The following is a 12,148-nucleotide window of genomic DNA, read 5'->3' as shown; positions in this document are numbered from 1 at the left end:
GATTGGGGCAGAGCTTGAGGAGAGCGGGGTTTGGGGAGGAGTGGGACTTCAATGCCATAGAGTCCAATTGCCAAAGCGGCCATTTTCTCCAGGTGAACTGATATCTATCAGCTGGAGATCAGTTGTAACAGCAGGAGATCGCCAGCTAGTACCTGGAGGTTGGCAACCTTATGTGATATCCGTTATGTCATGTTCCATCCCTGATGGAAGTCACAAAGCATGGCATGTCTGGGAGACAGATGACATAAATGTACAGACCATTTCAACCCAGCTTTGCATGACAGCTCAAATTTTCCCTCTCTGTCCACCACTGAGGGTTCAGCCCTATGCTGCTGCCTCAGTTCCATCCTCCCCATGCCTTGTTACTTTGCCCAGTACTGTAGTGCCAACAAAGTCATACCTTCTGTTCGAAGGTAACAATTTTGATTTTTAGCATTAGAAACTAATAGCTATGGCTAAAGACTAACAATGCAATCCAAAGCAGAGTTTAAAAGGTAAGATAAAGGTCCCCTGTGCAAGCACCAGGTCATTCCTGACCCATGGGGTGACATCACATCCCGACGTTTCCAAGGTAGACTTTGTTTACAGGGTGGTTTGCCAGTGCCTTCCCCAGTCATCTTCCCTTTACCCCCAGCAAGCTGGATACTCATTTTACCGACCTTGGAAGGATGGAAGACTGAGTCAACCTTGAGCCGGCTATCTGAAACCAATTTCCGTCGGGATCGAACTCAGGTCGTGAGCAGAGCTTGGACTGCTGTACTGCAGCTTACCACTCTGCGCCATGGGGTTCTTAAAGCAGAGTTACGCTCTGCTAAACCCACTGAGTTTAATGGACTTTAAAAAGATATAACTCTTTGCACTATAAATAAGGTGCTAAAATAAGATGTGCTAGAATAAATTACAGATCAAAATCAGAATTCTGCATACAAACTATACTACTGTTATTGCTGCATTTATTATCCACTGCAATTCTGTAGCTGCTAATGGAGAGGGCGAGAGGAAGAACAACCCTGCCTTTCATTCTGATGGATTAGCAGCCAACTTCCTCGTTTCCAGCAGGTTTTGCCATCAGCACCTAGTTGCACCATCCCACTGGCAACTAACTGCAGAGCAACAGGAAATGCTCGGCTCTCTGCTTCTTTGACCTTTTCCAACACGGTCTCCTCTGTGTCCTCTGCTTTCACAGAGGCAGGCTCTTGTACAATTACTGCTTCAACATTAGAGTCCTGAGAGAGAGAACGAGAAAGAAATTAATGAAATAATGATGAGTGATCCATGTGACAAGCAATAGGGAAACAGGCTTGGGGGGATGTCTGCAGAGGGACTGAAATTGGACTTAGAAGAGATTTCATAACGTGAAAGGCAAGAGGATGGTTCCAAAAGACTGCAGCTGTGACTGAGAGCAGTTTTAGGGTATGGTACAGCTGAGCTAAGAGGTGGGATAAGAACTGATGGGTAAAGATGTTTGCTTAAGAACATGGTTAAATAAATCACAGATTAATATTCTGATGACAGCTAGGACACTGAAATGGACCAAGGAGGAGAGCAAGCAAGGATCTGTTCCCACTAACAATGAAGTCCCTTAGGAAGAAAACTCCTTTGCACAAAACAAGGCACAGGCATTGCAATATTCCATAGCCTGAACGCTGTCAAAACTTTCTAAGTTATGAATTCAACTACTACACACAGCACCATTATTAGATACACTGTTTGTGCACAGAATCATCATTGTATTTGTGTAGACTGAGAACAGTTTTTGTCTACACAGAAAAATACTTACAAGTACAAAATGCACCGTGCAGCCAGCATCTTTGTCTGCAGCTGGGAGTACCTGTTTGTGGGCACTGCTGCCTTTGATAAATGGTGAAAGTGATGGATATGTGCTCAGAATTTTCCCTGCAATAAATAAAATCCCTGTTCACAAATGCAAAAGAGTGTGCACATACACAGAGAAAACTATGGCCCAATAATACAGCTCATGGGTTGAAAAATCAATGAACTCAGTCTGGTCATTCATATGATCCTAGTTTTGGAAGGCACTGCCAAATAGATGCTGCTGGCTAGTCAGGAGTCCTTCGGTATCCCTTCTGAGTACTTACTGCAAGAATAATCCATCCCAGGTACTTACCATTCCATTTTTTAAGAAAGTTGCTACTCAATACTCTCACAAATCCTGCCAGACAGATCAACTCAGTGGAGAACTCTTCAAGGACTGTGTCTATTGTGCCATCATATTCTGATCGGCTTCCATACAGTTTGTGGTCAATTACCTACAAAATGAAACAATGAAGAGAAAACATACTTTTGTTTGCAAATCAATATTTTAAGATTTATCCAGGTCTCCCAGCAGTCAGAGAAAGACATAGGCCTTTTATGCATGGCTATTTCCCTTGCATCCAGATGACATTGAGCCTTTGTTCTGATTATGCATGCCACTTCCAACCATCAAGAGGTCGCCTCACTCTCCCCCTGCATTTCTGTGCATTTTGCCTGCATTTTCAGGGCCCTGTTTTAGCTCAAATTTGAAAGCGTGGGCAAAACACAGGGAAACACGGGGGAGAGAGAGGTGGCCTCTGATGGTCTGGAAATGGCATGCATAAGCAAAACAAAGCCCCAAAGTTGTTGGGGGGTGGGGCGGGGGCGAGCTCGAGGGAAACAGCCATACATAAAAGGCCATACATTTAGAAGCAATTCCCAACTCATTATGTGCTGCCACCACAGAAGTAAGCATCAAGGGGTCCATTCACAGGGAGCCCCAGGGCATGCATTGTGACTCAAGGCTGAACATTGCACCCTTCTCCCAGTCTCTGCAATCTACAGGCCCTTCCTCTACATATGTATAGCCTGTACCAACGATGGCAATAGCAGTAATATTTAATTAAAGGTAAAGGTAGTCCCCTGTGCAAGCACTGAGTCATTACTGACCCATGGGGTGACGTTACATCATGACATTTACTAGGCAGACTATTTATAGGGAGGTTTGCCATTGCCTTCTCCAGTCGTCTACGCTATAACCCCAGCAAGCTGGACATTCATTTTACCAACCTCGGAAGGATGGAAGGCTGAGTCAACCTTGAGTCGGCTACCTGAAACCAACTTCCTCCGGTATCAAACTCAGCTTGTGAGCAGAGCTTTTGACTGCAGTATTGCAGCTTACCACTCTGCGCCACGGGGTTCTATATTTTTCCTGTTGGTAGCAGAACCAATCGTATCCTCCCTGGCTAATTGGAATACAGGTGAAACCAGCTGAAGATGGTCTCGTGTAAAGGTGATGTTTGTTAACTGATCAATACCATTGTCTCATATTTAGATCATAACTAAATAGCCAGGTATAACAATGTTAATGCAATGGAAGGGGAACGTTCCAAGTGAAGGCTTTCTCTGATGTACCTCAACAGCACAGACACTGGTTTAATGAACAGTTCATTCAACAGGTGAAATGAACAGAATGTTCTTACTCGGGTAGGGACACCAGCCCGGCTTGCAGTCTTCAGTTCTTCCACTCCAGATCTGTTGGCAATTACCAGTACAACTTCCGCACAGCTCGCTGGCTCTTTTGAGTATGTGAGAAGCGCTGCAAGGCTTGTTCCTCAAATTTTAAAAAATAACAACAACATAGCTGGCTTGTAGTATACACAGAGGATTTGTACCCAAAAGTATAGAAAAACACAGGCCTATATAGCATATGCTCAAAATATCCATGAATACTAAATATTCTCACATGCCTTGTCAGTCTTTTATGTTCCATATGCTGTAACATTTGTTTTATTCGCATAATTTGGGTCCATAATCCATGTCAATGATATATTGTTGAGGTTATTGTTGATATTGTCAGTGCTAAACATGATCTCATAGTGATTTGACTAAAAGAGTGTGATAAGTAAAATTTGAAGATGTGTGACAGAGTAGGGCTCTCAAGACCCACTGTGATAGGGAACAGAGAATACAATGTGATTAATTTCAACATTCATGCCAATGGAAAGCTGCGCCCCAAATCCCAAACACTCACATTTGATTTCAAAAGAGGAACCTTTACAAAAATGAGGAACTAGAAAAAAGGTAAAAGGGAATATCAAGATACAAACCCCTCCAGAATGCAGAGAAGCTTTTTTTTTTGGCCATCAAGTCATTTAGGACTTATGGTGACCCCTGGTGGGATTTTCAAGGCAACAGACATTCAGAGGTGGTTTGCCATTGCCTGCCTCTGCATCATGACCATGGAATTCCTTGGTGGTCTCCCATTCATAGACTGGCCAAGGCCAACCCTGCTTAGCTTCCAAGATCTGATGAGATCATGCTAGCCTGGGCGATTCAGGTCAGGGCAAAAGCTATTTAGAAGCATATTAGTTGAGAGCCCAGACAGAATGCATACTTCCAGGTAGGAAAGGTACCACCTATTGTAAAAATATATGTTTAAAAGCCAAGTCAAGGAAGCCATTAAAGCAGAAAGGCTTCCTTTGAAAAGGGGAAGGTTCCTACTTTTATTAATGTCTTTGGGTGTCATTGTATCCAAATGAGGTGAACAGAATGGGGAACATTTTCTGTCAAAACAAATGTAAGTTAAAGTAAGCAAAAGAGAATTTGAGGAGCAGATGCTAAAAGCATCAAGACAAAGCAAAGGAAATACTCAGGTTATAGGGTAGTTAGTATTTGCCACTGCAGAAATTGTTTGAGCCTGTAATAAAATTGCCGACTCACCTGTTCCAGAGATGAGAACTGCTACTTTCACTTTTCCTTTTGTGCAGGTGGCCTGGAGAAGACTGTCCCCATCAGAAACAGTCTGAAGAAATGGGGATCTATTTTGCAGCAACACTTCAAGAAGATTCTTGATTTCTACCTGAGGATACCCTTTAAAGGAATGCCAGGTGGTTAGGTGAACATATTTAAAATATAGCAGCTAAAAAATTTTGGTTTAAAATCAATTAGAAGTGTTGAAGGCTTGCTTATAGTATAACTTCTGATGGAAACCTCTGACTCTAACCATGTGATACCAGATAAACATTGGCAGCAAATAACCCCTAAAGTTTATTGACATGTTTCTACATTTCCCTAAAGATCAGTTCTTACTTTGCATGTAGTGCTTGGATATGATACCCAAATAGAAAATAAGCATACATTGTAAATGGTTACAGTTGCCAACCTCCAGGTGATGGCTGGAGCCCTCCCGTTATTATAACTGATCTCCAGGTGACAGAGATAGTTTCCGCTGGAGAAAATGGCTGCTTTGGAAGGTGGACTCAATGGCATTATATCCCACTGAAGTCCCTCCCCAGCCCAAACCCTGCCATCCCCAGGCTCCACCCCCAAAATCTCCAGGTATTTCCCAAACCAGAGCTGGCAACTCTAGTGAATGATGCACACATATTTACTTCACTGCTTTTCTTGGAGAAACATATTAAAGCAAAAAGCAGAAAAGAAGCAGAAATTGGTTCCATATATTTCATTAACAAAAGCTCATATGCTTTTCTCAATGGCCACACGTAGGCTCTGCCAGAATTTTGGGGAGATGCAGGCCACTTCCAGCTTTTGAGTCCCATATTCATAATTAAAATAAAAAATGATTACATACTATGAGCATAAAAACAAGTTGTGAAACATATTAAATGCTGAAAAAATTAACAAGGGTCCAAATCTGAGGATCCCTTTGAGCTTCAGACCCAGGCCAAATTGCCCTCTCCCCCCCTCCCAGAATGGCCCTTGGACAGCATATGGACAGAAAGGTGTGCATGTTTGCAGATTCCAACCCCATTGGCAACATTTTCCTTGCCTTAGTCCCATGGCCACCAACCCCACTGCACACATACTAGAGGTCTTTTAAAAAACAACTTTAATTTAAAATAGGGAATTGCTATAATATTATAGCACTCATGGCCATGATTTACTAGTTCCCAGCATCCATTAAAAATACTTTGGCCTTTTTCATTGTGGTGTTATAAGGAGAGAGGTGAGGCCTGCACCTTTTCCCTTATAACTCCACAATAAAAGGGCTAGAACTTTAATTTTAAAAAGGTCGGAATTAGTAGATTATGACACTGGATCATTATACTATTATGATACAGTGATCTAGCAATTCTCATTTAAGAAAAAAATAATCCCTCCAGTGGATAGAGAATGGTAGTGGAAAGAGACTGAGGCAAGGCAAGGACAGGGGCAATTACTATCTGGAAGGCCCATTGCCACTGTGAATGGCTATGCATTTGCAGCAGTAACAAGGGCTACACAGGAATCATCTCAGTACAAAAGCAGACCAAGATTCTCCAAGAGGCATGAGGCAGATGATCCAGCAGCCCAGAACTGTAGATGATTGGCACAATTTCAATTATACATGAGATCTAAGTGAAGAAGAAACTGCCTAGTCCTGCAGATAACCTGCAAGATCAGACAAGATGGGCGAGGAGAAGAAAAAATCTAATGTGGGAATAGACCCTATTCTGTCTTAGGCCACAATAGTCCTTAGGTGAGCAATGATTCTCTTCCCCAGCAAAAGCTAAATCTAGGTTTGTGTTCTCCATAGGAATCAAGCTGAGCTCTGGAAGTACGCTTGCCCTGGGATACCATGAATACCACGAACACCTTTCTAAGAGCTCAGAATATTCCAAGAAATTTTTCATTACTTTGAAGAATGCAATCTTTACAGTGTTATGGATTTCTTCTAGATCTCTCTGTGTGTAAAGTGCCGTCAAGTCACAGCTGACTTGTGGCAACCCCTTTTTTGGGGTTTTCATGGCAAGAGATTAACAGAGGTGGTTTGCCAGTGCCTTCCTTTGCACAGCAACCCTGGTATTCCTTGGTGGTCTCCCATCCAAATACTAACCAGGGCCAACCCTGCTTAGCTTCTGAGATCTGACAAGATCAGGCTAGCCTGGGCCATCTACACAAATTAAATAGCATAGCTGCACAAATGTAATATAAGCAATTTAACACCAGTAAAAATCATTGTGGATTTGGTAAATTGTTCTCATTTCTGCTTAGGAAATTCAGTAACCTGCACGACGGTGAATTACTTTCCCAATCAACCATGCATCTTCATCTTTTTGTACATCCTTCAAAACCTTTTTGGCCAGCTCCTTCTGTACCACCAACACAGCACCAATCCCACAGTTGAACATTTGAGCCATCTCCCTTTCTAAAAGTTCGCCCTCTTCTTGCAGCCAAGAAAAGATGTCAGGAATCTTCCAGTTATGAGCATCTGAAAATAATTGAATTTGGAGATGTACTAGGCTTCTGTGGCCAACGTACATTAGACACAGCTCTCTCCCTACAACAGTTCTGGCATAGGCGCATTCTTTCTGCACTACCTCTTATGAGCAATACTGGATACAATCTAGAAAAAAATAAGCCACACTGGAGAGACAGATACCCAAGGACATGGATAAAAGTAGGAACCTCCTCTTACAAGGAGAGCCAGCGTGGTGTAGTGGTTAAGAGTGGTGCTTTGGAGCGGTGGAGTCTGATCTGGAGAACCGGGTTTGATTCCCCACTCCTCCACATGAGCGGCAGAGGCTAATCTGGTGAACTGGATATGTTTCCCCACTCCTACACACGAAGCCATCTGGGTGACCTTGGGCAAGTCACAGCTCTGTTAGAGCTCTCTCAGCCTAGCCTACCTTACAGGGTGTCTGTTGTGGGGAGGGGAAGGGAAGGTGATGGTAAGCCAGTTTGAGTCTCCCTTAAGTGGTAGAGAAAGTCGGCATATAAAAACCAACTCTTCTTCTCCTTCCTTCCTTCCTCTTGTATCTGAAGAGGTGAGTCCTGTCTCACAAAAGCTCATACTGAAATAAGCGTTAGTCTCCAAGTCCCACTGGATTTCTGTTTTGCTTTGCTACAATAGACACCTCCACTGGTCTTTCCTGTCATATACTGGGACTTGGTGAGGAGATTAAAAAGCCCTGACTTTTTGAATGGGTTGTTTCACAAGTATCCTTGCTTCCAGCAAGAGGACAGGGCTTACCAGCAGAAGAAACAGTGATGTACACAACAGGCAGGGCTCAAAGAGGGTTTGATGGAAACAGGAAAATTCCAACAGTCCAGAAGAGAATAAGAATTTAGGAACTGGGTTAGCAAATCTATTACAACAGCACTTGTCAGATATAGACAACTCCAGACTCAGTTGACTCCAGAACACAGCACAGCTCTGACTCTGGTGGTACTCTGAATTGACTGTCAATGGTCTAGAACAGTGGTTCCCAAACTTTTCGGGCCACCGCCCCCTTGGTTCCACAGACTCAACCCCAGCACCCCCTACCCTATCCAACAACACAGTTGAAGGGCCCCACCTCTAACGCCCCCCCTGCTGCCCCCTTGCCTCTTAGTGCTCCCTAGGTAATCCCACTACCCCCCAGAGGGTGGTACTGCCCACTTTGGGAACCACTGGTCTAGAAGATCACCACAGGAAACCCCCTGAGTGACCAGGTAAGTTGTCCTATTTCTAATGGGTAGCTTCAGACCCAGTCTTTTGGTATCCTGTTTCTTGATGCTGAGTTCAGGGAGCAGAGAAAAGGAGTCTTAAAAGACCGATGTTCCTCAAAACCCCATGGACAACTCTGTTTTGAGGAGCTGGAATCTTCACTTAGGATTGCTGAGGTTTCTCACCCATGAAAACTTGAAACGAGATATCACTTTGTTTCTCCTGGGAATCCTTCATTTCTACAGCTGGGCTCGAACCCTAAGCTCATACTTCCATTCCTCTTGCCTTTCTTATGGAGAAGCTAGGCCAGAAGGGATATCCACACTGGACAGCAAGAGGGAGATAATAATTACCTCTCTCAGTGGCACACTTCAGAATTCCCAATAATTTCCTAGTCAGAGACTAATGCTTGGCCTATCCTCTCATCCCTGTCTTCTTTCTGGACAGATTGAGCAGGAAATAAGACTGAGACAGTAAAACTGAGGAGTGGAAATAAGAAGAGAACAATTCTCCCTCTCACTGGGTGTGGGTCTTGTACACACTGCGCCTTTGTCCTGCTTCAGGTCTTACAAAGCCGGTGGTGAGCGATGATTAGGTTTGCTGATAGACTATGGAATTGGAAGGGAGGGCTTGTCACAACTAAAAACACTTGCTAACCAGTCGGTATATCAGCTCCAACTCATTGCCCTCCTCAAGTCTTCAAAATGAGTTTTCACAATTATATTACTTTCTAACTACAAAAATTTGGTCTTTATATAAATAAAAAAGGTAAAGGTCCCCTGTGCAAGCACCGGGTCATTCCTGGCCCAAGGGGCAACGTCACATCCCGACGTTTACTAGGCAGACTTTGTTTTACGGGGTGGTTTGCCAGTGCCTTCCCCAGTCACCTTCCCTTTACCCCCAGCAAGCTGGGTACTCATTTGACTGACCTCGGAAGGATGGAAGGCTGAGTCGACCTTGAGCCAGCTACCTGAAACCAACTTCCGTTGGGATTGAACCCAACGGAATATAAATAATATGCATTATTTTTTCCTACTTACCCAGAATTACACTAAATTGTTCAGGAAGGATTTGGGGGAATCTTCCCAGCAATCCTCCTTCAGCAATATGGATGAAGGCTTTTACATTTCCTGACCGAAGTACCGGCAACAGGGCTTTGCTATAGATTTTGGATGGGGTTAGCAACTGTTCTCCTGTAAATGTATGGTAAATTAATAAGAAGATAAAATCATTAGTAGAACTTTTACAGCAAGAATCATTCCTTGACACAAAAAGTCTTCTATTTCTTTGAGAAACAACATAGATAATACTAACCATGTACCAAAGGTATTTTGGAATATATGTGACTGAAATTAAAATAAAGACATAACGAAGTTAAGAAATGGGCCATCCATTTAAAACCAGATAGACGCAAACAGGAAAATGAAGTTTAAATTTTGAACATTTGCTTATAAGTATTCCTTTCCATGAATGTAAGAAAAAAGAAGATGCTGATATACCTAAAGTCTGGACACCACAGCCACCAGAAACTGAAGAGAAATAGTGCAGGGAGGATGTTAAAATAATTTTCCTCACAAGGCTGAATCCTTGAGTATGAAGACCAGAAGAAGCTATTCCAACTAGGACATCTCCATCAACAATTCTCTCCTGCTGAAGAAGCTTCATTCCTCTTTCCACAGCACCAACTGCAAAGCCAACAAGGTCGTACTCTCCAGGTGAACACATGCCAGCCATCTCATTGGTGCCTCTTCCTGTGACAGAGAAAAAAAAGTCACCACAGTTCGTAAAGATTATCCATGCTTTATTTCTAAGAATGAATACTAATTCAATGTAACTTGCTTTCATACAAATATGCTTAAAGTTGCTAAGGTTAATTCTTTTGTTCAATTACAAACACAGACATTACCAATACATCTTAAAATATGAACTACAGTACATCTGAAAGTTATTCCTAATGTCTGACTGCACAGAAACTAACAGAAGCTGATCATAAATGACAGCAAGAGAACAACTTAGGACAGGCCTTAATGCTCTGTGACAGTGCGGAGTCCCCCAATGGCTGCTCAGTAGGCATACATGGCATCTAACGTGGCATCTCTCATATGCATACATGGCATCTAACATGGCATCTCTCATACTCAGATCCATGAGATTCATACAGAAATCCATGAGATCCCCTCAACTAGCCTTTATTACCCCAGACTTGGTCCTGCCATCGTGGTGTAGTAGTTAAGAGTGGTGGTTTGGAGTGGTGGACTTTGATCTGGAGAACCGGGTTTGATTCCCCCACTCCTCCACATGAGTGGCGGAGGCTAATCTGGTGAACTGGATTAGTTTCCCCACTCCTACACATGAAGCCACCTGGGTGACCTTGGGCTAGTCACACTCTCTCAGTCCCACCTACCTCACAGGGTGTCTGTTGTGGGGAGGGGAAGAGAAGGTGATTATAGGCCAGTTTGATTCTCCCTTAAGTGGGAGAGAAAGTCGGCATATAAAAACCAACTCTTCTTGTTCTATGTTCAGACCTGAGGGCCTGTATTTTGCATCTCTTCTTTTTTTTTGCCATCAAGTCACATCTGACTTATGGCAACCCCTGGTGGGGTTTTCAAGGCAAGAGACATTCAGAGGTGGTTTGTCATTGCCTGCCTCCACGTCATGACCCTGGTACTCCTTGGAGGTCTCTCATCCAAATACTTGCCAGGATCGACCCTGCTTAGCTTCTGAGATCTGATGAGATCAGGCTAGCCTGGGCCATCCAGGTCAGGGTTGGATTTTGCACTACTACCACTAAAAGTCATAGCAACCAGGAAACAAAGAAACAGCTTTTAATGACATAAAGAAAACAAGTGATCATACCCAGTACAGTACATCCTGCCAGTTTACAAGCTTCAGCTATCCCCTCTGTGATTGCCTGAGCCACTCCATCATCAAGTTTCCCACAAATGCAATAGTCAAGAAGAGGGGTTCAGCTCCCTGACACAGGAGATCATTGACACACATGGCAACCAAGTCCTGGCCAACCTTGTCATGCTTATTCCACAAATGGGCTACCTATAAAGCAAGATAATCAAACCATTTATTCATATGATATCAGTACATGCTACAATTGGTTTACTACAAACATAAGATTCTACAGTATTTAAAAATGTCTTGTTGTGATAGGTTACAAACATCAATAATTTTTCTATACATTTATGTTATTCCTTAGTGCCGTGTTGGCGAACCTATGGCACGCGTGCCGACTCTGGCACGCGTCGCCCTCTCTGCTAGCACGCACGGCTCAGCTGGGCGGCGGGGCCCCTGCCCTCCCAGCCGCCAGCTTTGAACTGCTCTGCGCTGCCTGCAGGCAGCGTGGAGCAGTTCAAAGGCCCCACCCCCTTCCCTGGACTCTCCGCCGCCCAGCCTTTCCCCTCTCCCCCCCTCCCCGGCCAAAAAACCCTTCGCAGGGCGCACGAGGCGGCTGCCGCCCTCCAGCCCCCTTCTCCCTCTCCCTCCCCTCCTCCCTCCCCTCCTCCCCGGCCAAAAAACCCTTTGCAGAGCACACGAGGCGGCTGCCGCCCTCCAGCCCCCTTCTCCCTCTCCCTCCCCCCCCCGGCCAAAAACCCCTTTGCGGGCGCACGAGGCAGCCGCCGCCCTCCAGCCCCCTTCTACCTCCCCCCCTCCCCGTCCAAAAATCCCTTTGCAGACTAAGGAGGCCAACACAGAGCGGCAGCGCCTCCTTAAAAGCGGCCGCACATGGCT

The 12,148-nt window shown here is 44.3% G+C and overlaps 1 protein-coding gene across 1 annotated transcript in view; it reads right to left on the bottom strand.

Annotated features, from left to right (window-relative positions):
- Positions 1–980: 980 nt before the first annotated feature.
- LOC130485103 (trifunctional purine biosynthetic protein adenosine-3-like) overlaps positions 981–12,148 on the bottom strand; it is a 32,153-nt gene continuing 20,985 nt past the window's right edge. The window contains 10 exon segments of the mRNA XM_056858217.1: positions 981–1,226; positions 1,781–1,896; positions 2,129–2,270; positions 3,459–3,553; positions 4,699–4,848; positions 6,986–7,189; positions 9,448–9,600; positions 9,907–10,158; positions 11,264–11,347; positions 11,350–11,458. Of these exon segments, the coding sequence (XP_056714195.1) occupies positions 981–1,226; positions 1,781–1,896; positions 2,129–2,270; positions 3,459–3,553; positions 4,699–4,848; positions 6,986–7,189; positions 9,448–9,600; positions 9,907–10,158; positions 11,264–11,347; positions 11,350–11,458 (1,551 nt within the window).

The sequence above is a fragment of the Euleptes europaea genome, chromosome 12 (genome assembly GCF_029931775.1).
Source record: "Euleptes europaea isolate rEulEur1 chromosome 12, rEulEur1.hap1, whole genome shotgun sequence".
Classification (NCBI taxonomy): Eukaryota; Metazoa; Chordata; class Lepidosauria; order Squamata; family Sphaerodactylidae; genus Euleptes; species Euleptes europaea.
The sequence above is the reverse complement of the archived record's forward strand: the minus strand, read 5'-3'. Positions and strand labels throughout refer to the sequence as shown.